At 39.2% G+C, this 27,201-nt stretch overlaps 1 protein-coding gene across 1 annotated transcript in view; it reads right to left on the bottom strand.

Annotated features, from left to right (window-relative positions):
* The window catches only part of igf1ra (insulin-like growth factor 1a receptor), a 92,270-nt gene that overhangs the window by 26,074 nt on the left and 38,995 nt on the right, over nt 1-27,201 (bottom strand). Inside the window, exons 3-5 of the mRNA XM_008412387.3 lie at nt 3,901-4,201; nt 1,802-1,938; nt 1,181-1,325 (exon numbers count right to left, since the gene is read on the bottom strand). Coding sequence (XP_008410609.1) covers nt 1,181-1,325; nt 1,802-1,938; nt 3,901-4,201 — 583 coding nt within the window. The remainder of the gene's footprint in view (nt 1-1,180; nt 1,326-1,801; nt 1,939-3,900; nt 4,202-27,201) is intronic.

The raw sequence follows: 27,201 nt of genomic DNA, 5'->3' as shown, positions 1-27,201 counted from the left end.
CCTTTCCAGTCTGCTTAGTTGCCACTTATAATGTTTTCGAACACACATCGCTATCTGGAACCTGACACGAAAAGGTTAAGTGAAGATGTATCCAACAATGCTTACATGCAGTATGAGGGTTAGACTAGCTAGATAAAAACGAGTCCCTTGTCCTATTCATTTTGCTCCAGAGGTATTGAGCTCTGTTGAGAAATGACTGCTTCCTGGAGGCATGGACTCTATGGAAGTTTTACATTTGACCCAATTGCTAACATTTATCTGTGACATATGTGATGCTCCAGTTCAATGCTTACCGGAGATCGCCTGCACTGTAAACTACCTTCCTGTATTGCAAAGAGAGAAGTGCTGATCTGAACGAGGAGGCTATTAATGTTAATTCAATATTTGGAAGCGTGACCAACATGGACTGAATAGAGTAGAAAATCACTGTCATTGTTCACAACTTCTCCCTCTGTTTGCTGACTGGCCTGGTAAAGATCTACTGGAGACAATCCAAGTCAAGGGGAGAAACTCCAAACTGTGCTGTAAGCAAGAATTTTTTTTTTCTTTTTTGAGCGGAATTACACAATAGCTAAGAATTTATAACCTGCAGTTCCGGGTCTGTCTGTGGTTGTTTTGATCAACTAAATAGGCTCTTGATAATTTACCAAAATGATATGGAAATAAGGAATGTTTTTAGACCAACGGACATTAAAAAGCCTAGCTTCTGCAGTTTTACCATTTTGTTTTCATGCAATAAAATACAATGCAGTGACAAAACAATGCAAGAACACTAATGGTACAAGGAACAACAGTTTGCTTTTTAATTTTTAATTGAGTCCATTAATATCACAATGATGCAAACATGATGTGCTATGCTTCATAATAATTTCATAAATGTGAAATAAATCAATTAGCTTAATTTTATTTAAATAAAAGTAGTCTTCCTTTATTATTAAACTTTTTTTGTTGCTTTTAAACAAATATCTACCCAGGAATTTGTAAAAAAATAATAATAATAATAATAATCTTGTTATATAGCTTTTAAATGTTTGTGGGCTCCAAACACATTAATGCAAAAGTAGAAAAAACTGTTTTGGATAGTACTGATTGCTGGTCCCTGCCAGAGACAATGGAGAACATTCTTTGTTCTCATATTTTTTTAAATTGTGTATATACGACCAGGTTCACACAGCCTTACTCTTCAATAAGTTCCTTCCCGTTGATGTATCGGAGGCTTTTGAGGAAGGACAACGAGCTGAGAGAGTGAGAGTGTCGAATTTTCACATATCCCATCACTGTCTGGATCAGTCCCATGAAGGTCTCCAGCTCCGAGGCTATATTAACTGTAAAGAGTAGAGACAGAAAGCAAATATGCACTGAAACCATTCCCAAATATGTGCTGCAACTAAACCAAATGAAAATTAAATGCAATTGAACATCATTTTAAAAATTGACAGTTAGAAATAGGTTATGACTGGATTCATTTAGGGAGGGGTGAATACAACTGCACACCAAACAACTCAGTATACATATTTTTTTGAAAACATGTATTATTTTCTGTGCAATTCACAATTATGCATTACTTAAAGCTGATTATTGGCACAAATTCTCTAATACTAGTAAATAAAGGCAAATATGCAGAGTGAAGCCTTGCTAAGTTTTACTCTATGAAACAAATAGAAACATTATGTTTGCTCCTCAAAGAAAAGAAAAAATCCTCCCTTTACTTTGCTCAGTTACTTTTGTAGCAAACATTTCTGGAATTTAACACCAAACACTGCTGTTGTGTAAAAGAGCACACGGTTTTAGAATCACTCACTTCCGTTGCGGATGTTGATGACCAGATTGCCTTCGATGACGGTGCACTCCTTCAGGGACTGAGCAGCATCCACAGAATCAATAACAGAGGCCGTACAGAGCTTGTCGCACAGACCATTGCAAGCGGTGCACAGCATGCTGCACACGACAAAAGCCAAAAGGAGAGGAGAGGGAGCGGGGGTGGAGAGAGAGGAATTATTGCCAAAGAAAGAAAGAACAACATCTTTTTTTGTGACATTTTCTACCTCACACTGAAATAATTTGTCTTCTCTCAGCCCAAAAGCATTCCAGAGGATTCAGGCAGATAAATTCAGGGAATGATAAAAGGTCACTTCTCACACGGACAGTTTAATCTTTTATGGAGCCTCGACTGAACTGTTTTGTGAGAGCGCGACTCACTGTTTCAACCTTTGAGACAAAACATGCAACGGCTAGAAACAGATTCAGCAACCAAGAGACAGGCCCAAACTTTAAGACAAATCAGAAAGAGAAACAGTGAACAGTTTTTTTTTTTTTTTTTTAAGTATTTACACCTTCACTGTATTTTATTGGAACCTTATGTGTCAGATCAACACAGAGTAAAATATAATGGTGAACGGAAGGAAAAGGGGTACATGGCTTACAATTTAATATGTGTTGCTGCAAGTAGGGGAGGATATGGGTCAGACCTGGCAGGTCCAAACGTATTGTGAGGGTCTGCAGAGAACATTTGGCAGAGTCTCCTGTCAAAAGGACCTTCAACTCCCACCTCCGGCAGAACTTTGAACACTTCCTGGGAAGGCGCGGGGGGGACCTTGAGTCGGAGTGGGCCATGTTCCATTGTTGAGGCGGCTGACCGGAGCTGTGGCTGCAGGGTGGTCGGTGCTTGCAGTAACCCTACAACCCGCTGGTGGACACCTGCTGTGAAGGATGCAGTCGGGTCTTATCGCGCCTTTTTGGCCTGAGCGACTGTTCCAGCAGAATGCAAGACTGGTGGTTGATAAGGAAAAAACATTTGTGTGGGAGGAGTTCTGTGACGCCGTGGAAGGCAACTTTTGTACTGCTTCGAATGGCGGACACCTCTGGTCCACCATACGGCGTCTCAGGAAGGTGAAGCAGCACTCCACTAACACTCTCTATATTTGGGATGTTGTGCTGCTGACCTCGACTAGGGATGTCATGGATCAGTGGACGGAACATTCTGCAGACCTCCTCAATCTCACCATCATGTCTCCTAATGAGAAAGTGTAGTCTGGGGACCTGAGGTCAGGCTCTTCGGTCGCTGAGGTCACTGAGGTGGATAAGAAGCTTCTCATTCGCAACGTCCCAGGGGTGGATGATGAGATTTGCTCTGCTATGGGGTTCTGCTGGTTTATGTGGCTCTGTAACATTATGTGGATGTTGGGGTCAGTTCCATAGGATGGGCAGACTGGGGTGGTGCCCCCCCTACTTAAAACGGAGGACTGCAAGAACCACTTTTTTGACTTTTTTTGTAAAGAATATTTAAAATTATGTGTGAATTACCTCTCACTTCACAATTTTGTGCCACATTAAGGCATATTATGCTTGTGACAGGTAAAAACTGAGGAAAAAGTTCAAAGTTCTATGTTTGCATGCAAAGGAAGTAGAATAAGATGTCCCTGGTGAGTGTTGTCTGTAAAATCTGCCAGTGGTGTGAGAGCTGAGAACAAGGCTCTGTGCTGAGGACATTTTACTGTACAGACAGTCTGGCTATGAATCTTTAATTGCTCAGCACCATGTTAACTTTCTACGTCATGAACTACTTTACGAAAAGATCCGTGTGAACAGTTGAGGTCAGGTAAAGTTCAAGTCAAGGATGCCTTATGCAAAAGAATGTATAATGCAGAAGTGCATACTGGTTACAAGTTCCTTTAATGTCTGAATACATCCGTGTAAGTGCACATCTGTTCATGGGAAATTTCATCAAGAAGCAGTTCTGTGTGAGATTCAACAACACAGCAATAAAAAGGAGATGTTGTTCAGACCTTAAAGGATTATTTGACAAGGCTGAGCCATGTATTTAAAACTCATATATTACATATGTCACCTCTCACAACTTTGCCACGTAATAAGAAACAAGTCTGAGGTGTGCGTCCTTACCGATCAGTTTCGCTGCGAGTGAAGCCAGAGGGACAGTCATTCATACATTCTCTTTTGTGGATGACAAAGGGATTGTCGTTGGAGAGGTGCACTTCAGAGCACTCCCTCTTGGTGATGCAGCGCCAGCCCTCGAACATGAAGGTGCCTTCAGGACAGTCCGACACGCAGCGACCCTCATGTTTGTAGTGGATGCACGCCGAGCATGCCATGTCGTTGTTGGGTTCGGAGCAGCCCCCCAAGCACTGACTGTGGCAACACTCCCCGTTGTCCATACAGGCCAACTTGCACTGCTCAGGACACACTGTGGTGGACATAGACATACATGAGAAGGAAGTTAGTATTAGATAAGACCCCCCCAAAAAAAGGTTTGCACAGTTACACAACAAATAGATAATGTCAGACAAACTGTGACAAAAGTTTAAGTAAATATTTTCATGAACAACTGCTTTGAGTATCTTCTCAGCATGTTTTATGCCACTGTACTCTAAATGACATATTTTTGAGAAAAAAGAGATGTACAACAAATCAGCTACACAATCAAATGTCAGTGATGTGACGTTTCTTCAATCGCTTTCCTCACTTTTTAATATTATTTCCAAACATATTTTAGATAAGCTCACCGCTTCCTCTTCACACACTTTAATTTGCTTTATTTCTTTTCAATATTACTTAGCGCATATTATTAAAAGTTGCAAAATGTAATAAAAAAAAAACAAAAAAAAACAAAAAAGTTGACTTAGCCAGTTTATTGATAAAATACCTAGTTTGTAATGCCGCGTTGCTGCCACTATTATAATGAGAGCAGTTCTGATGTTTGGCTCATTCCCTTTACAAACATGAAGGAGGAAGAATAATCAAAAACATGCCTCACTGGAACCGTTTCACTGTCACATCTGTAAATCTGCTTGTACATGCATTTTTTTGATATGAGGACAATCTTACCCTTTAATAATGACTCTCTCTACAACTTATTGTTTGGAGGTTAGGGACACAGCAAGTAAAAGGGTTTCATCAGTTAAAGTTGTGGGAACTTAAATGTTGCAAATGACATGGAAAACCATCAAGATAAAAGTAAAACGAAGACATTTCTTATAAAGCTGGATGCATATTCTAACAAAAATAAGGTTCCTCCAAAATAAAGCCTGGACATCAGCTTTCAAGCAATCAAAGGTAGACAACAGAAATGTTGTACATATCATTCTACTATGTAAGCAAAAAAAGTATAAATTCAGTATATATATATATATATAAACCAAATCTATTTCTTCTATTAGACTGTATATTTAGCTATGGAACAATAAAGGCTGGTTGTACCCTGAATACAACTGTTTCTTTAAAGCAAGAAAAATGGCATCATTCCAGGTTTAGAGAAAATAAGTGTGGGCTGTTTCAAATTAGGTTTGAGCAACAAATCTATTAGATGTTCCTCAGTATTTACTGACCATCACTGAAAAACGATGTGCTGTCAATATCATGCAACAGTTTGATACCATCTTCAACAAACATGGTATACAAACAGGTGACTGACAATTAGTTTTCTGTAAAAAAAAAAAAAAAAGTCCAACCTGAACCTTGAAAGCATTTAGCGTTCACAAATTACACTTGACCTTTTCTTTATTTTTTTATTTTCTTTTAAAGCAAATAAGTAGTGTCAAAAAGTGTTTTCTGGTACACAAAGAACATGTTGAGTCTCACCTTCTGAAGACGGAAGAACTTCCATATATGGATGAAAACAGAAGATCTTCAAACATTAGCATGCTCTAATTATCATCATAATCACAGATCAGATTGTGTGGTTTTCTTTCCATATGGGTGCGACAACATAGAAAAACATGATCATATTAATTATTCTGCAAAACCAAATTCTCCATGTGGCCAATCAGACTAAACTACATTGAAATAACAGATTTTCTGATTACTTAGGAACTGCCTTCATGTTCAAAACACATTTTCTTTCTATTTTTTTTCCTTACGTATGTTGTTGTTGACTTCCTCCCAACCCTCTACAAGGGTTGGCCATTACCTATACAAGGTGTGATGCACAAGGTGTATTGTGACATGCATGTGATACACACATGCCCAGCCTGCTTGCTTTTACAAGATTTCATACAGTTCAAATTTTAGTTCAGACTGTAAATAAGTCCAAAACATGTTGCCCGTTGTTGTGCATGCATTCTGACTTTTGCATGGTATCATGCAATACAGCAATGCAGCAGAACAATTGCGTCAAGGAGCAGAGTCAGCTGTACTACCGTTTCACTTTACAAGAGAAAGATATCGATCACCTCCACTCCCTTACGGTTCTCAAACACTTTAAGTTTGTTTTTCCTTCCTTACATTCTGTCAAATTTAACAATACTGACGTGGAACTACGTTATAGATCTACAAAATATACAACAAAAAAACAACAAATCAGTTTGTTTAGGCAGTTAGAACTTGTTCTCTTTTTTGGTCTTGAAAGTTGAGTTAGATGAAGACCAGGTTGACAAGTTTGGTGGCTGTCCAGTTATTATACATTAGATCCACAGCAAAAGCCAAAGACCTTTCTTTTTTGAACAACAGCATCAGATATCAACACATGCTGGCTCTCGCATAACAGCTGGGATCTGATTGGAATTACTATGCTGACGTTAGTGCGGTTGGCTTAGGAAGAGTAGTGTTGCACATTTGCAAGCACTGAAGAAAAAAAAAAAAGAAGACAGAATGGGGTTCATTTTCTTGGAAATCTACCAAAAGGGGGCAGCCAAAGCAAACTCTAATGAGCCTTCTCCTTAAAGGATGTCTGCTCCCTCTGTATCATTTTAACAGATTCCTCAATGCGGAAAAATTCCAAACATGCATTTCTTCTGCCAAAGGAGAGCGGAGCAGTAGGGGGGGTGGGGGGGGATCACTGTCTTAAATCCATATAAGTCGACCGGGATTCGCTGCCCAACCAAACAACCCCATGGTATCAAGGATACAATCTCCTATTTATAGATGCTCCTAATGCAGGCCTATTTCCACACTTCTGCTCACTACACATAGCTATGCAGGTCATTATAGGTTTCCACCTCTTTAAAGAAGTGGGACTTCCTAACAAGGGGTTCCTCTGAACGGCAGACGTCAGCGTCCTGGTTGTTCTCTAAGTAGATGGCCAAGAATAAACATGATGCATCAGAAGGCTCGAGTTTCGACCGTGTGTAAGTTCAGACAGTGTTGTGTTAGAAAAAACTGCTGAAAGATCAGACCTCAGACTCAAATGGTGGGAAAAGAAACCATCACTATAATCTGAGCCAAATACGTCAAACTGCGGAGAGAGGGGGTAGGGAGGTTCGGCATGTTGTTCTCCTCATACAGTAGTTACACAACTCCCCTCCCTCCTGCTCTCTCCCTGAGCAAACACAGCCAGGTCAGACACCAAAACCCAAGCATCAGCTTGCCCCAGCTGTTTACCGGAGTGCTGCGACACAAGGATCGACCGGGTACATTTCATCCATAGTAAACAAGACAAGTCCCCGCACTCGGTTTGCTGATGCTGGTAAATATACCAGCATCAGAAAGTGACTGAAGGAGAGACAAGTTTATAACATCAGTGGTTGTTATCCCAAAAGGTGTTGTCTAGTGGCAGGACTATGTGAAGAATCTCCAAAATGTTGGAGACCACAGAGTACTTGATAAACAGAGATAATATTAATTCCTATGGCAACTTCTAGCTAAATAGTAGGAAGCATTATTGTTTTTACCAACTGCCTACAAGATTAACCTTGAGTTCTTCATTTATAAAATATGACTTTTTAGCACAGATGGCAAGATTTCTATACCGTCGGCCATCAATTGCCGACGGTATATATATATATATATATATATATATATATATATATATATATATATATATATATATATATATACACATGTTTTGGATAGATGGATAGATCCAAAACATGGATATATATGGTAATGGCGAACCAACCGGACATTGTGGTGATGGATAAAGAACAGAGAGAAAAGCTGTTGTGGTGGATGTAGCAATACCAAGTGACTACAACATCAGGATAAAGGAGCATGAGAAACTGGAGAAATACCAGGGCCTCAGAGGGGAACTGGAAAAGGCCTGGAAGGTGAAGACCACAGTGGTGCCTGTGGTCATCAAGGCTCTTGGGGCAGTCACCCCCAAACTGGAGCAGTGGCTAAAACAGATCCCAGGAACAACATCAGACATCTCAGTCCAGAAATGTGCAGTTCTAGGAACAGCCAAGACACTGGAGGAGAACCCTCAAGCTCCCAGGCCTCTGGTAGAGGACCCGAGCTCAGAGGATGAAACAGACCACCCACGGAGGGTGAGAAGGGAATTTATATATATATATATATATATATATATATATATATATATATATATATATATATATATATATATTTATTTATTTTTTTTTTTACAAAGTCTTTACAACATCATCCCCACTTTGGTATCTGGACACTGTCACAGGAGTCCTGTATATTTTGCAGATGCAACTGCAAATCTAACAAAGCTGTCTCCTTTTAAAGAGAAGAGCCTTTATTCTGGCAGTCTGCCGTCATTAACTTTAACATTTGACATGCTAACTGAGGCCTGCAGAGTCCGAGATGGAGCTCTTGGGGTTTCCACAGAGTCTTGAAGTGCTAAAGGGTCTGACCCTGAGGTGAACTTGCTGGGATGTACTCTCCTGGGGAGCCTCTGACTGTCTTGACTTTTAAAGAATAATCTCGCTCATTGTAAAGTGCTGCACAGAAAATATTCAAAAATGTCCTCAAAGGAAAATTTGAGGATTTCCAAAGCAATATTTTTGATATGCTAAGAGCAACTAATAATATATCTGATAAGATATATATATATATATATATATATATATATATATATATATATATATATATATATATCTTAGTGTCTTTATTAAGTGTACATCCTGATTAGTTGGCCATGGAGGATGTAGCCAGCAGCTATGCAGATAGGGGCTGAAGGCTAAAGCAGACTTCTAACATTTTAAAACAATTTAAGTTTCAAAAATGTTATAGAAGTTTTTGCAAATGCAATTTTTAAAAATATTTAAACCACTATCATATTTGCATATGTTCAGGTATGAACTTGGAAATCAATGATTGTTTACAAAGGAGCTGGAGGTAGGAGGCAGTATCCCACCTAAAAACTTTCTGTGTGAAACAGGTGCTGAGAAAGGTACATTTAAAGTATTCACATTTTCCCTTCTGGAAAAGCGAGGCGGCATAAAAAAAAAAAAAAATACTAATAACTTAGCCACTGTAAAATTGTATTGTAATTGTAATTGTATTTCTCAAAAAATATGCTTATTGTATATTAAATGCAAGGTACATCAAAGAAAATGCACACAATAAACTATCAATATGCCAGTCAGACAATCACACCACTCAATGTTAATTATAAAAGGTGACATACCTTACTGACTATTAAAGCTTCATATTATTTTACTGTAAACAGGTACTAACTAACTTTAAATTCATCACTATTCAAGATAGTGACCAACAAATCTTTGTTTCTAAGCATTTGCATTATTATTACCAATACACATACTGATTTTGTGATGATATGTTGAGTAGCCCACACTTTAAAGTCCATTTTGTTTGTTCTGTTTTTATTGATTGTTTCTATTTGATTGTTTTTGTACGGTGTCCTTGAGTGTCTCGAGGCCTTGAGGTAGAATGAATTACTATTATTATTATGTTGTCAATATATTGTAAGGCCAGTCCAGGACACCTCATGTCAGCGGTGATGTATTAACAGATACTCTGAAGCTACAAAGGAGTAATCTGCCAAAACTTTATGCAGACGTTCTCTCGCTTGCTGTTCAATTGAAGTGCGCAATATGTCTATGAAATAGCTGCAAATCAAAGGATGAAGATACCAGTGCAGCAATGCACCTCATCAAAATTCAAGTCATGCCCTGTTTGCTTAAGTGCATGCTGTCTTAAGTAGTCTGCTACACACTGCTTTCACGTAGACACTGGCGACATGTTTACTGCCAGCACGCCACTGCCACATCTGCATGTGAGGTGTGATGTGGAAATAGAAAAGATGCTTGGAATTACACAGTTTTCCCTCTAACTGATCAGTTAGAGGTGTCAGTCACAGTAAAACACGAAAAAAAGGCCTGATGAAAGATTAAATGTTTCATTCTTCGTGGCATATCAAAGCGCAGCATGTTTTCCCCGTGTCATAGAAGATAAGTAGGAAGCGTGACAGACTGTTGGGAAGTCATTCATTATTCACATTGGGACTCTGGGAGTGAGGGAGAGAGAAAAAGAAGGGGGTGTAGAGAGTGGTGGTCTAAGAGGAGAAAAAGAAGGAGGAGCTGGGTTTAAATGATTGCTGTGTGTTGGACCAATAGTGGCCAGGCAGGGGAGGTCCTAATCCCGGTGATTGACATGTTATTGAGTCTGAAGCAGAGATGGTAAACAAGTCCTCTCTTGAGCAGGCGTTGGGAGGGGGAGTCGTAACCATAGTGATTAAGCATTGCTTTTCCAGGATTCAGAGGAACCATAACTTACGGAAAACCTTGAGCTGTCCAAGCTCATGCAGCTACAAGCTTTCATGTTGTTATTCCTGCAAATACGGCTGACATTTCCACAGAGGATTAGTAAATTAGTTCTATTTGTATAAAGACAATATTCATTTGTCTTTATATAAATCCTGTATCCTGTATTTTATTGTATTTGAATAAAATACAGGATAATTCAGCTAAATTTTAACTGATAATTCACTAAACTATAGTAATTTTAAAAAGTGGGTTATCACTGCTGTGCTTCATTTGCAAAAAGATAAATACAACATGTGAAACAGTATTAGCCCCCTAAACATTTCTTCTTTTTTCTTCTATAATTAACTGATGTTTTATTCCAGATGTAAAGGGCACACACTACTTATCAACTCCAGGTTCAAAGCTTTGTAAAACAGGCCTAGCCTTTTGTGTGTTTATTTGTTAGTCATCTCTGAATTTCAAACTTTCAGGACTGGAGACAAATCCACCACCCCTAACCTATACCAACATATTCCCAGCATTTGAAAGGTCCAAAGTCACCGTATTTTTAAAAATTATTTTTATCTAATATTAAAGTTTGTATCATGATCTGAAACATTTAAGTGTGATAAGAAAAGCAGAAAAGGCATCTGTAAGGATGAAGATAGGATTTCACAGCCATATAGCTCCATTAAGACTTGATTAAATTTATCCCCACTTCCACAGTCTATTCCCTCTGCTAAACACCACACATGCTCTGTGAGGACAACAAGAAGCTGAGGTCAGGTTACTAAGTTAGCAGAAGTGGTAGCAGAGCAGACATACAGTAGCAAACATCAAGCCCACCACATGCTACTGCAGAAAGAGTCGTGGGCTGACTCCTATCTCCCTCCAAGCCCAACTCCCTGAGCTGCACAAGTCCACATCCTGATCCGGCAACCCGATCTTCCCCAGGAGTACCCCTACCCCAAACCCCGCACTGGCGGATCATTCCAGACACTTGTTTAAACCACGTCGGCCCAGACAAATGCAGAAAAAGATGCTTTCTCCAACTCACAGCCAAAAGGAAACCGCATCACAGACTCATAGTACTGCTACAGTGATAACAGTTTCAAGTGCTGGGATGGGCTGATTTAATCTAAGGTTGTGTTTTTCACATTTAGGGCTGTGTTCGCCTGCCTGAACGAGTTCAGCCAGATTTACCGTTCCGCTGACTGGAGTGGGTTTTATTTGGAAGGCGTGAACTAAAAGTGATTTTCTCATGCGGACAGCTGGCTGAGATGAGATGGACTGCGCACAGAAATGTGTGTGACTGTGTTTCCCAGTCTCTTCCACTCCCGTGCCTTCTAAAGAGCAGCAATGTGTTTTTCACACAACTATGTGCTGGTCTGTGTGTTCAGGCATGCGTGGCATTTCCCCCCCCTCACTTGAGCTCAGTCACAACAACAACAACAACACACGCACACCTTCCTTTTGGCCCTTAGGGCTTGGTCCACAGTGCAGCTGCTGCTGATTGAGTGTAGTTACAAAAAGGGCAAAGGTATGCAGCACATCTACATCCGCCAGAATGTCAAGCTTTTGTCTCTGCAGAAAAGCATTACAAGTGTTGTTAAAACGCTGGAAAATGTGACTAAGATCGGTTTGAATAAGTCTGTACCAAACATGGTGAGGAATACAATCCTGACAGATGTTCTCATAATCTTTGGCACTAAAATCTAAGCAAGAATCAAAGAGCACTGCAAATATAATAATCTGTTCTCATCTACAATATATTGTAAAGACGCTGGTCAGGTAAAAACCACAAGATTGTGTTCAGCACTGATCAGAGGGTCCAAATTGGATCAAGTCGTGTCAGTCTATTCGTACCTGTCTTTTGCATGCTGGAAATACCTCAGTCCTAGCTCATTTCTCCGTGGAGTCTTATTTGCAGCTGAGACGGCTGTCGGCAGCAAAACCTTTTGTTAAACCAGGAATCTTTCCAAACTTATTTTGAAGATTGACACAGGCAATAGACCCAGAGCAGCATGACGTCACGAGAAACTGCTGTTCTCTCAGTTTTTTCCTCGGTGTTGGTGCTGTTTTGGTTAGCAAAACAACATCTACACTGGATAACCAGAAGAGCACGGAGATTCCAAATGTGTTCCTGTATATATCATCATCAAAATATTCAAGTTTCCAAACAGCTGAGGACTGTTTTGGATGCAATATTTGCAAATAGTATTATTGTAATATTCATTGTTTCATAAGTTTACATTTTGCAGAAGAGACATGTATTTTGTCTGTTGCATGGAGTCTTACTGCGGTAGATTCTCACACCTGACACTGACTGTAGCACCAGGGATAGTAACTGTAAATAAGGGTTTGAAAGATTTATAATGACACATGAGAAAGAGAATAGTGAGAAAAATGTAGATAAATCACAGCTGATATCACTGTAATTATAACACTCACATTACATGATTTGTTTTAGTAAATACAGATCATACAAATCTGTATCATACAAATCCATTTCCTGACTGTACGTTTGAACCATGCTAATGATTTAAAAACATATGAACTTATGACAATATCTTTTAAAAAAGGATTTTGTATGTATTGACATAATTGTCCAGTTTCTTCTTAGCAATGAGACAGTGTCTTATTCTATATTGACTCCCACAGGCTAACAGAGTTTTATTAACAAGACTTGTTCTGCAAGTTTTCCTTGCGTATTTTTAGGTGTTTCCTTTGTTGAAAAATGATTTTTTTTAAATACCTAACTTCCCATATTTGCTTTATTAAATGCAGCATGTTTCCTGGCAGCGCTGTGTGAGCTTGGCTGTTGTTGTTTTTTTTTTTTGTTCTGCTAGTTGGGTAACTGGTCGGGAAATTATGAGAGAGAGCTAAAAGGACGTCCAGAATAGGCAGAGTCTTAAAAATACGACATTGCAGAAAAACATAAAATTAACAACTTATCGCTCAGTTTGCCTTTGGTTCTGGATATTTGAAGATGCAGTGAAGCAGCACAGCGGAAAACTTCAGCCTCTATTAGCAAACGCTAATTTCTCAACTACCACAGAACTTCAACATGCATCTTTTTGGCTCCTCTTGTTTCAGACTAAATGTTTCAGGAGACCACATGCATCACTCTGTTTTACATTTTTACTCTGTCTTAAAAAGTCAGCCTGTAATCGTCAGAGCATCCGAATAGTGGTGGCTCGGATGCCAGGGCCTATTTTTGTAAATGATCATGTACAACTTTGTGACAAATGTTGCCCAGTTTTTATCCTGGCACGCTGTCTGGCACCGATGCTCTCTGCTGGCACGACGTCTGGAGCTATAATGACACATCTTTCTTTAACATCGACTTCAAGGAGGTCCTAGTTGTGAATAAAAATAGCAGCATTTTGCCTTAAGCAAATATAAAAAAAATAAATAAAATAATGGGAGAGTTTTTTCTCACTATTTATTCCAGTTTAAAATTTAGTTGTTATCCTTATAATAAATTAAGTTTTTTTATATATATATACTTTAAATATGTAAATGTTGCCAGGTAAGTGGCACCACCAACACAATTTACATAGTAATTTCTGTCTAAATGCAGTTTTCATGTTCTCAAGAAGCAGCGGTTGGCTGTTGGTACACACAGACCACAGTGAAATATTTTTGCTCCCTTGTTCTGTCTTGAACATGACAGATGTTTCTCTTTTTTTAGAGCAGTGAAATCTAAATGTAAATGACAGTGGAAGGAGAAGTAAAGTACTATTGCAACTCTGTAAACTAAAAAAATCTCACAATAATTGATTTTAGCTCCAAATGTACAACTTTAATTTAATTATTGTTCATGACAATAATTAACAAGTGCTCATTTTTTATTTTTAATCAGTAGAAATTATGGCTAGTAATTACCTGAATTAATTTTATCAGAAAATTTGAATATCACTTTATCATAAAAATAAATAAATAAAAATACAGAAATGTTTTGACATGGCTGTGCAATGAAATCCTTGAAACTTGTCAAGCAGACAGTTATGGATAATCTATGGATAAGCAATAAAATGTAACTGCTAAAAAAGTTGGACACTCACCAAGGTCAATATTATAGTTTACTAATGGACAGTTGAGTGGAAAAAAAGAAGTTTGGTAGAAAAAGGTAAACATACAAAAGGGAGAACTGCACCTTTAACTGGATTGTGAAGCAAAGCATATTCACGGCATGAACTGCAGCTGGAGCCAGTGATTCAAGAACCACACACAGACATAGTCAGATGGTAGGCTACAGGTGTTGCATTATATGTAATGAGAGGGGAAAGTTTGCAGTCTTGATGACTGTTTAAGCAATAGCTTCTGCACTAATAATATATTTATAATACATTTTGTTTTACATTTTACTTTTCTGAGAAACCATATCAGCTGGAAGCCTCAATCATAAAATTGAACAGAGATAAACACATCAGTCTGTGTGCAATTAACCCATAATAATGCATTTAACTTTTTAATGATAACAGCAAAAAGCTTCATAATGATAATTTAATTTACTGAGATGCACTAATAGTTAACATCTGTTACAAGTCATTGAGATTATTCTCTTTAGCTGGAGTGCCTTTAGTGAAACATTAAGCTATCACTTTAAAGTCCAATAACCTGGTAATAGGGTCCCTGGCAGCATCAAACAACACCAAGGAACTACTAAAAGATTTTAAAAACCATGAGAGATTTTGTAATTTTCTTTCTTTTGGAAAATTGTTCCTAGTTCCAATTTTCTCTCTTGATAAAAAATCAAAAGGACTTGCAGAAACTACATGGTCAGGTAAATAAAAGAAGCTTTCAATGTCAACATGCAAAATGTTGAGGCCAAAGAGGAGTGACTGATGATGAAAAATACTTGGCAGCACTTAGCACTGACCTGGCTTTCATTTGATCCCTTAACATCAAAGACCAAGTCTGAATATAAAATGTGCGGGCAAAGTGACCTTAGGCATCCCTTTTTATTCAACAGCAAGCTTACGCAGCACAGCCAACCATGAACTTGGAAACAGCTTGACCTTATTAGAAATCGGGTAACAACAGCATGTATACATCTGAATAAAGCTTTGAGCATAAGAAAAGCCACTGCTGCTTACAATTCCTTGAACAAACTGCGAGTTACGTCAACTTTTGGTAAGTTTTACATACAAGCTCAGCACGGACACAGCTTCATATTTTCAACCTAACTTATGGTGTTAATGAGATTTTACCATGACGCAAGTCTCCAATTCTCTTCTGGCCCTAAAGACAAACACTGTAGTCACTAAGCAGAATTCTGAAACCGTAGGAGTGACGAACTGCAGGCCACGATCTAATCTCTACCATATTTGGTTTGGGACAGATGCAGATCAACTACAGTAACAACTATGAGCTGGACTCAAGGGCTTCAGAGGCCAGGCATAAACTGTGAGGTTGGGTGTCTGCAGGATTTGGACAGGTCCATGATTTAAGGTTCAGAAGCTGGAGGCCAGTAATGGAGCAAACTGTCAGAGCGTGGATAAAGCTTTTCTTTTGTCTCTACTTCTACAAATAGCAAATGGGGACAGACAATATGGAGGAAGCAGGACAGCTGATGAGCTTTAAATGGTCCTGGGCTCTTTTGTTTGCGGGTGATGTCATTGTTGTATCTTTTATCAATGCTTTTTTTAAACACTGTCTTTACAAAATGGGCAAAGAGGTCATTTATTCCACCTCATTTATTTCTCCAAAGGCTGCTTGTCTCTGTTTTGCCATCTTATACATGTTCACTGTCTTTTGTCCCTTTTTAACTTAAAAACTTCAGTAGGAGTGAGAGAGAGAATGAAACAACATCCACCCATCCACATATTTTTGGTGTGGCCTTTTGGTTCGGGATGCATATGCACTGAACAAATGCAGTGTTGTTTGAGCTCCAAGTGTGTAACTCCACATTCCACCACAAAAGTTTCAAAACAAATGAAGCAGCACTTCATTGAACCAACATGGGGGATATCTCCTTTAACTTTATTCCTGTTAAAGGGGAGATTTTTTTTTCTCCACTGTCACAGCATGTATACTCGGTATGAAGAATTGCTGTAAAGTCAAAGACAGAACGCTGTAATTGTGCAGGAGGAGTGAATGCTGCAAGTCAATGACTCTATGCAATCATCTGAAACTAATTTGAAAAATAAACTGAACTTCTTGCAATGTTGGATTTTAAGTGTGACTGAATTGAAATGACTTGTTTGTAAAGTGCCTCGAAACATCATCTGATGCGAATTGGTCTCATAGAAATAAACTGAATAACAATTAACTGATAAAATTGGGCACTTAATCTCTACAGTGCGATATTTTGATGCCAACTCCCCTGCCATGTTTTCCTATGAGCAGTTGGAGTTCAAGAGTATGAATTATGTAACAGCTTTTGATAAGAGACTACACTGTATGGCTGGATGGAAATAAACAAATAATCTCAGTTTGACACATTCAGTTTACGACGTATTTACTCAACGCCAGTGAGGAAATGATGGGAAGCCAAGCGAAAAGTCCATTTGTTGTGTTTCAGCTGATAACATTTTTAATGGCCTTTATTTTTACTCTAAAGGCAGAGAGCCTTAGGAGAAGCATGTGGATCCAGGCCCAATGGTTGCAGAAACCAGGCCAATTCAAATCCAGATAGGAGTGATACACAACTTCTATTTTCCAAATAACTGCAAGAGTAATTTTAAAGGGATTGCTTCGTTTTCCTTTGCCACATAAGTCCTCATGTCTGTAAAGATCGGAGGCCAAGATATAGAAGTGCTGTTCAGTCCATGATCGCATCCCTCCATGAGAGATTAGCTCTTAGTCGGATTAAAGAGGAGTCAAGACACGCAGGAGAGGGTAAAATGTCATCCCTGCACTGCAGGAGGAAACACGAGATAGGAAATGCAGATCATCATGAGGTGACTCAGGAGTGACAGGCAGAAAGGGGTGGACGGGTCTGCTATATTGTGTGTCAAGCAGTTCAGAAAAGCAAAAAAAAAGCTTTGAGGTACATATTGTCCAATTATAAAATTAATTAATTTAATTAATAACTCCACTTGTGTGATCACTCAATGAGAATGACAGAACAGAGAGAGACGGTTCACAGGCCAGAAAAGACAAATACCAACACTGAGGCAGGTAAATGGGCATAAAGAACAAGCTCCCCTTTGATTACATAAAGTGCTAATCCCCCACCATGTCAAACATAAAACCCCTAAAAATTATCAAAAGAAAATGGCCACACTTTCTCCCCCACACACAAACAATGGACTTCATTGTAAAACGTTATGGTGCATTCATAGTCAGAGGACACATAAAGGCAGTTTTAAAAATAGTGGGCTTTCAATCTTTCTCTCAAGGCGGCAGACAACTCTCTCTCTCTCTCTCTCTCTCTCTCTCTCTCTCTCTCTCTCTCTCTCTCTCTCTCTCTCTCTCTCTCTCTCTCTCAGTCATCTGGGACATTCAAACAACATCACGGTGTTCTTTGAACCCCCTGCTGTTGCTACAAACTCCAAAACAACTCAAGAACTCCAACGGGGTGAGCAACACCAGTTTAACACGTTTTAAGAAAGAAAACAGCACAGCATCATACATTCACTTTTTAAGAAGTAACTTTTCCTCAGACAAATTTGTGGAGCGCTGCATAAAGATGATACTACTGCACTACAGAAGAAGCAGTGCGCTGTAGTGCCCCTGCTGTTCTCAGCTTCAGCTTTTATTAGAGCCATTTCATGGGTTCCCTGTTAACTGTGAATGTCTTTGAAGCAGCTAACCTGGACATCAGGAAGTTAACCAGCTGGAGGAGGTTTCTGTTTCATGGTTTTAACGAAATAATAAAATAATATCCTGTAGTCAATTTTATCAGTACGTATGCAGTGAAACTATTAATCTTTACTCTGCCATTTGTTGACAGGAGACCATGAATCACAGTATATGGGAACAGCATCAATATTCAGCCTACCTTCAAATGTACAAAAGCAAAAATATAAACCACATAAACTAAGTAGTAATTACCATTATTGTAAAGAAAAACTAACAGTTTTGAGTCCCAATGAACAGGCTTTCTGACAGAAGGCCTGAGAGCAGTATTACTGGGAAAGCTCATTCTGCGGATTTGGTCCCTTCATCTTTGGGTCAGAGCGGGGCTCTAATGAACAGCCTATGCAAATGCCTATGCAAAAGATAGAGCACATCCTCCCAGTCCTAAAGTCCTTACACTGGCTGCCTGTAGACCTCTCAAGTCTGAAAGGTTGGTTCTGGGTTTGCTCTGCATCCCCAGAACCAAACATGGAGAAGCAGCATTCAGCTTCTATGCACCACAAATCTGGAACAAACATCCAGAAAACTGCAAAACAGCCGAAACACTGAGTTCATTTAAATCTATACTAAAACCCAGCTGTTTAGAGTTGCTTTTGAAACATAATTCTGAAACATTAATCAATAATCTGACGTATAATGATGACAAAATGTAATGTTGTTGACGGTGTGTTGTATGACTTTGTATTTTTGTGTTTTTGTGATGCAAAGCACTTTGAAATGCCTTGTTGCTGAAGGATGCTATGCAAATAAAATTTGATTTGATTTGATTTGATTTGATTTAATTGAAAAGGCTAGTGCCTTTCTCCAGCAGTCATTAGAAGACAACTGGGGTACACCTTGGACAGGTCGCCAGACCGTGTCGGGGTAACAACCATGCAGCCATGCATCCACATACTCATATCTACAGGCAATTTAGAGAAGCCAATTAACCAAACAGTTATGTTTTGGACTGTGAAAGAAAGCAGGAGTACCAAGAGAGAACCAATTCATACATAAAGGAAAAATTACATGCCACACAAAAAACAGGCTGGCATCTCTCTGCAAGGCAACTGTGCTATCAATTACATTACTGTGCAAGCTCTTTTTCTTAGCAAAATGAAATAAGTTACCAAATAAAACAAAAAAGAGACAGAAATAACTTATTTAAAATCAATCTTAGAAAATCTTCTTTTCTTCAACTTAATTATACAGCTGTGGTTGTGGCCTTAAGTGGCTTTGGTTTGGGGCATAAATATTGAGTTAAACCAGTGGTTCTTAACCTTTTTTGAGGTACCGAACCCACCAGTTTCATATGCGCATTCACTGAACCCTTCTGTAGTGATAAATAAAATATGACCCCCCCACAAATTCAAGACATAGGGGTGACCCAACTAGAGTCTAGTTAGGTCACCCCAAGATCACTAACTCTTCCTAAAAGGTAGAGTCTCTGAGAACAGTTCTTCAAAATATAGTCAGTGTTTTCAGCAAAGTTGAGCTGACAGTCCAGGAACGACCCAAGGTATTTAAAATTTGCCACAGTTTCAACAGGTTGGCCATCGAGAAAAACTGGAACCACTTTAAGGTCTTGTTTAGATCATTTAATTAGCTCCACATTCTTAAGAGAATGAAACATTTATAATAAATAATAAAGACTTTGCGGTATTCGGATTTAGTAATGTAATTATATTAGTTGTAATATGGCACTAGAGGCAGTAGCAACCCCGAAAAGATGAGACTAAGAAGCAGATTTAGAAGTACACCGAAAGCTACCGAATTTGGTAAAAACTGTGAGGTTTGCTAAAGTAATTAAAGACACAAGTTCAAATCCATGCTGAGAGTGGAACTCCTTCAATCAGTGCCCCTCTGCAGCTCTGATTGGCTAAGAAATGTAACGTGATCCTCTGCAGCAAGTGATGGCAAAGCGGGGCGTCATCACGACTTTACAGAAGTGTGTCTTTACCTCCGCTGCAGAGGCTCCGCCGAACCCATGAAACCGACTCATCAAACCCCTGGGGTTCGATCAAACCCAGGTTAAGAACCACTGAATTAAACATTTCTTGTCCTCAGTTTTAAACCATTCCACAACAACCTGATGTAAAGAGGAGGAATCACACCTGTTGGATCAGTGATTTCCACCAGGCTGCCCTTCAATAAACACACACAGTCACACGCTTCCCAACAGCTGGCAACGGATCGACCAGCTACATGTAGTTCGGGGACAGATAACTGGCTGAGAGAGGGAATGGAAGCCCACAGCTCAATCAATGAGCAATCAATCACACACAGCAAGAAGGAGCAAACACAGGAAACAGGAGGCCATATCCTTTAACTACCTCTCAAAGGAAAGCCATCAAAGTGCCGGCTCTGACTCCAGGCTTTTTTCCACGGCCAACTATTACTCTTGTTATGACCCCTCTCAGAGGAGAGTTCTCCGTTTCTGTGTGTGTGTGTGTGTGTGTGTGTGTGTGTGTGTGTGTGTGTGTGTGTGTGTGTGTGTGTGTGGGTGTGTGTATGTGTGTGTGTGTGTGTGTGTGTGTGTGTGTGTGTGTGCGTGTGTGTGTGTGTGTGTGTGTGTGTGTGTGTGTGTGTGTGTGTGCGTGTGTGTGTGTGTGTGTGTGACTGCTGCAATCTGTTGCTGTTGGGTCCGGAAACTCGAGCAAAGACAAAACAGATACACTTGTTTTTGGTACAGAAATTTGGAGAGAGAAAAGTATTCCACATTTTGTCTCTGTTAGCAACTCAGAACTCTTAGAAGCATTTTAGACACTCCTCTGAGTTGTTTCAAATTACAGTAATAATAATAATTTTTAAAAAAACAGAACAACTGTTTACCACTTAAATTTGTTGTAAAAGTCTGTAAAATGGAAAACTTGATTAAGAATGAAAAATATATTGGGTAATGCATATGTTTTAGTTATGAGAGACCACACAGATATTATTTTCAAACTAAGCCAAAAAGAAAAAAGAGCAGCTTAAAATGATTCGAAATAGAGCAGTTGGAATTGCCTAAAGTTGGACCATAGTTCTACAGAAGTCAAGCCTCTATCTTTGGCTGCGGGAATGTGTGATGTGTGTTTTCCTGTCTTTTCTATATTTCTTCTTTGCCTATAAGAGCATGCATATTCTACTGCCAGGTTTCTGTATGTTTCTGCTCCGGTTTGTTTTCAGAGTTTCTATCTGTCTTTGTTATGCTTGATATATTTAAAAGCATACTTAGTTTATGCTTCATAAATAGCAAATATAAGCACAACTTTTATTAACAGTAGGTTGTTTTTTTTAGTTAACAAATGCACAAGAAATTAGTTGGTGACCAGCATCAGAGAATTTTTCTGTTCAATCGGCCCTTCCCGGCAACAGGCCAATCAGAAAAAAACTAAAGTAAGATTTTTTCTTTTTTTTTTCTCATGAATGCTGCAGGCAAGTTGAACAAACAGGAATAATTTTCAGTGTAGAGAATCCTACTGAGTGAAGAGGATTAAAAATTATCTATTTCAATATGAGTGAGGTGCTTCAAGTAAAGTCAGTATAAGCACAGAGATGTAAGAAGCTTTTTAAAAAGCATGTTATATTTTCTACAAATATCATCACATCTGATTTGTTTAGGTTGCAAGAGAGATAGCACAACTCTGATATTCAAGGAATCTATGGTCCTTGAATATCATCTACTTATTTTTTGTTTTGTTTTATGGAGAGAGTGTAATCTTTTCTGTCGTCATCTCTTGGGGTTGCAGCATCAGAGTCAGTGACTTAAAAAAATTAACAAAAGAAAATTAATACATTTTCCTTTTGGATTAATTAAGTGAACTGTATTTTTAGAAAGTTTTTTGGGATTCTCACAGACTAGCTAAGGTTGTACATTCTTCAGAGGACACAGACACTGTGGCTCTTCACTTAGTGCTGCTAATCATGTTAAAGGATAACATAAAATGCTAAAAACAGTTTGAAAACGTGAGTCTGTAAAAGACTAGAAAAACACATTTATTGCTGTTTTTGTGTTATAGTTCTGGTAGATTGGAAATTGACCACAAAATTCTGATTGGTGGTAATATCTATTTAATATCTATGTAATATTCTTTTTTTTTTTACTTATTTGTCTTATGTATATCCATATTAAAAGAACTAAGATGTTAAGATAATATTGTTATATATATTTAAAAAACTGCCATTAAAATGCCAAAAGCAGTGTTTAGCCATCATGATGCCCAACAATATGGGGACTCCCATTAGTTAGGCAAATGTTAAAAAAAAAACTGCTGTCAAGCAAGAAGGAAAGGCTCAGGTTACTCTATATTTGATAACTTAATTCAAACATTTCAAAGGTTTTTAGCATGTTATCTTTTTATTTTATTCTTGAAAAAAACAGTTAAAAAGAAAAATGTACACAACATATTATTAGTCTGGGTGTTTTCAAAAAGAAAACACCCAGATGAGGTGTTTCAATAATAGTGAGTAACAGCACCAGATCATTTTTCTTACAGCCTGTTTTTGCCTGTAAGCATTCATGTCACATGTGGGGATAATTCAGTTCACCTAAAACTGGGGATTTGCCAACTCCCAGTGTGCATAAATTATTGGAGACAAAGGTGACTGACAGAACTAATGCGCACAGTGAAGAATAACAAACACAAAGGACATCCTCGCTGCCTGGAGCTGCAGTGACAGAATGTCCTTCTGTCTTTACTGCCACTGTGAGTCAGCTCTCATTACCTGAAGAGCTGGATGACCCGTGTTCACTTACTGACATATGGTACTTCCTACCTACTGCTTCATAGATAACAGTTAGATGGTGGGATCATCATGGTGACAGAGGATGAACTATCATTGACCTATTTTATATCAGATTAATGCTGTTTGTAATAAATTAACAATGCTTCTTCAGATCTAACAAGCTCACATCAGTGTGTGTTAACTAAACTTATAAAATGATTCATCACTGGTGATGGTTGAACAAAAGTGTCATACACTGAATCAAAGAGTTGACCTTTCTCCTTGGACCCTCTTTCATGCACCTTGCAGCAACCAGATGCTGCAGGCTACTCAAATGTGCACAGGGACTGAAGGACCGCCATGCCACCATTGTATTTGGGGCGTAAGAGTCAACATTGGACAGATGACAATGAACTCTAACAATCAACATGTCTCAGCAGTTCAATGCCTCCCTGTGTTTGTCTTTTTGAAAAAAAGACAAACGATACATTTAGTGACCTCAAGAATCAAGAAACTGCTAAGTCCAGCACTGCTTAGTCATAAACGTACATCTAAGGACGCAGCTTTATCAAGTAGTATAGGCACCTCTCTGAATTTTGCAGCTAAATTTCTAAATCTGCTTAGATGACTGATGACTATTTAGCTAATGTGAATCACAGAATAATTCACAAAAGATTTGGGGGTTGTTGGGATTGGTAATCTAAAAGTGCTTTTGAGTTCTTCACTCAGTGACATTGTTCACACTAAACATTGTTGTGACTACTATGACCTGGCAGGCTATAATGCCGCATCCAGGTCATTATAGCCTGGATGCGCTATAATGGCACATCCACTGAGCAATTTTCTGATCCTCTGGTCACCAGCAAGATAAGCCAACCAAGGCACAACTCTAAAAAATATCCCATCTAATTAAAAACCTCTTCATTTGTAAGAACAACCCGGATATCTTAGTGACGAAGAAAGAGAAAAATGTTTAGTGAGCTTCTCCGTTAAGGTTTTGGAACATGAAGTAACAGTGGGTTTTGTTGTGTGATGGGACAACAACAATATCACTATGACAACACAAAGCTGGATCAGGAAGTCTCTTCACTGAAGCCTTCGAAGACGTTAAACAAAGCGTCAAAGTTCTCCCGTTTTCTCACCGACCTCGCAGCAAAACTGTGGCGGCTGCTGTGCGTGCAGCCTCAGGTGGAAGCACAACTAAAACCTGGCCTTTTGTTCCAGACTGCAAAGTGTTTCAGCAGAGGCACGAACAATACACACACTTGCACAGTTAAACACACATATACTCAACTCCACCACAAGATCCTCTGAGCCGCGTCTCATACACCCACACACACGCACACCAAACACAACCTGACCCGCCTCCCCTCTCCCTCTCTTCTTCCTCCTTCGTTCCTAACTCTCGCACTCTGCCTCACACCCTCATTCATAAAATGGCCGCTTTGCAATTCCAGCTGCTGGCATGGAATTTATGGATGAGGGGTCAAGGGCAGCAGCGGGCCAGGAGGGTCTTGTTACTTTTGTTTCTTGTTTTTTTGTGTGTGTGTGTGTGTTTTTTCCCCCCTCTCTCACTCCTTTTCTGTCCGTCTTATCCCCAGATTTGTCTGATTAATTCCTGTTCTTCATATGTGCCAGTCTTCCTCATTCTGTTCCCTTCCCTCTGCCTTCCTCCAATAACCTGATACCCTGGTGGCCTCGGAGAGAAACTGAAGCTATGTGTTTGACAGAAAAAGGCTGTCGAAAAGCAGTTTGGGGGCAGGAGTAAAGTGCTGGAGACTCCTCCTTGGAGGCCAGGGAGAGGGGGTACGGGGACATTCTCAAGTTCTATCCCTTGAACACGAACTCAGTGTTCCTGCAGTTTTACCACATCACACAGACTTGCATGCAGACTCGTGTGCCAAGTTTTTTTTTTAAGTGGCATGAGGTTCCTTTTTGTTGTTTATAACGTGCTTAAACGAGATCTTTTTGTCCTCTAATGCAGAAACATTTTGCAATCTACGTTTGAGAAACATCAATCAAACAGGGCAAAAACAATGCGTTCAAAATTGCAGCATAGTTTAACAGTTGGTGTCAATGTTTGTCTTTTTGAATGTGACAAATCTGTCCCCCCCCAGTCACACCACCCTGCAGCGTCTTCTGATGTGCACAAATTAAAACACACTCAAGCAAGCACTGCAGCTGCCCCTCACGCACATGTGCACTCGCCTCCTTCTTCCTACTCCTCCTCCTTGCAGACCCAAGCAGATGAGGGCACAAGCACAAAGGGGAGAGAGAGGTAAGAGTTGGGGTCGCCTCGTGCTGGAATGAGTTTTCATTTGAGGAGCTTGGACGACACCTTGGCTTTTGTTGTAACATCATGAAAAACAAGCATGTTTCACATGCATGTGAAACACCTATTGAGGTTAGCAAGTGCTTACAACAGGTTTTAGACACATACGAAGCAAGCGTCTTCAATTAGATACACTTAATTCTACATTCTTTAAAAAACTCTTTTAATGTTATCAGAGCAACAAACTTGTGGAGATCTAAGACATTTTGCAATTAATTACTGGCAGATGGAGCAACCGATTGCAACAGACCTTTTCCCCAGTTCAGTTTGGACCCTTGGACCCGTGAGAAGGTAGAAGTTCTTAAAGCAAAGATAGTAACATCCCACAATCTTTTAGTTATTATAGTTTAGCAAGTATCTTGATAAAATTCTAAGAACTACTTTAAAGTTTAAGATGTACACCTGCCCTGTCCTCTCATAAAAAAATAGAGGTTAAGAATTTCTGAAATATGCTATTGATCTAAAATCATATAGAGCGATATCATAGAACAATATCAATACACCTTCATAAATGATAGGATAACCTATAAGCACATTGTTTTAAAGTCTTGTTCAAAACCTTTGATGTGTGTCCGCTCATTGTCAACAGTAGAAAAGGTCACAGTAACCTTTTACTACAAAGATCACTTATGCAGGAAGTCATTACTGAACTCCATAGAAGAAAATAGTAAAAGAGGCCAGGTTTCTCTTCATCCACCAAAAATAGTATCTGTCTTGGAAATACTTTTGGCCCTCAGATTTTGAAACAGATGTTATTGTGGATATGAGGGAAGGAACAACCCAAAGCTGAAGGGAGAGTACACAATACAGTTTATGATAAGGCTAAAGCAGATAGCTCCCGCGGTAGTAGATAAGATGACCTCAGCTGTTGTTTGTGAGCATTAAGTTTATCAGTAAAGTGGTAAGATAACATGTTTGTTTATTTCTACTGAAGCTTTTACTTTTCATAGGTTCTCTGTCAGTCCACTGTCTATGTGAAGGCTGTCAGAATTTAATATTTTGAGTTGCAGTTTTTGTTAAAGGCAGTTATTTGCTACAGTTGTTTATCGTGGCCAGATTGGGCTCACCAGAGAGACCTTTTAAATCCTTGTGTAGGATTTTGGTACCACCTCTAGACATCAATGTGAGCTGATACCTTTAGGTACCTTTGGGTATGTATCCATCAATAGTCAGTTTCCACTTACTTTATTTTATTTTTTAAATATACAAATTTAATAAATCCAAAAAGAAAGGGGTTAAGAGTTTGTCAATACAAAAATAGGGAATTATGGTTTGCTGTCTACTATTCATGAATCACAAAAGTTTTAGCTAGAAAACGATAACATGTTGCAAAGACATATGTGTGTGATTTGTTTAAGCTGCGGTTATATCATCAATGAACTAGCAACGTGATTACTACTGTTGTTCAGCTACAAGCAGGATATTGCTTTCACCCTCCTCAGCCCACATGTCCCAGCCCACGCAGGCCACCGTCAGCCCACCCACCAGCCGTACTCCGATTGCTTGCTTGCTTGCATTTCTATCCTGGCCTTATTTCACTCAAAATTTCCACAGATGGGCACAGGAGCTCTGTGGACGCGTGTTCAACTTTTAGTGTACGTGCGTCAGTCACACCACAACTTGGTGATGAAAGCATCTGAGTTGGAGTCGAGGGACACAGGAGCTGGGGTTTGTGCAGGGGGAAATGCTGTATCTTTAGCCGGCAGTGCAAAAGAGGGTTAGCGGTAAACAAATGAACTAACATCCAGGCTGCTCTGCTTGGTGTGGTTATGGCTGCCTGGCTATTTATATGTGTCCCTCCTTTAGAGAAGGAAGCTGCTCCTATTGGATCCAGATGTGAGAGAAAAAAGTTAACTGAAAGGTGATGGCAGGGATGAAACAGAGACTGTGCTCATGTACTGCTACTGTTAATGTAGGAAATTTAGCATTTACAGTAGCAGTAAAGACAAACAAAGATAAGATTCCAATCAC

The sequence above is a fragment of the Poecilia reticulata genome, chromosome 6, assembly GCF_904066995.2.
Source record: "Poecilia reticulata chromosome 6, P_reticulata-male-v2, whole genome shotgun sequence".
Taxonomy (NCBI): Eukaryota; Metazoa; Chordata; class Actinopteri; order Cyprinodontiformes; family Poeciliidae; genus Poecilia; species Poecilia reticulata.
Note: the sequence above shows the minus strand (reverse complement) of the source record. Positions and strands in the feature narration are given on the sequence as shown.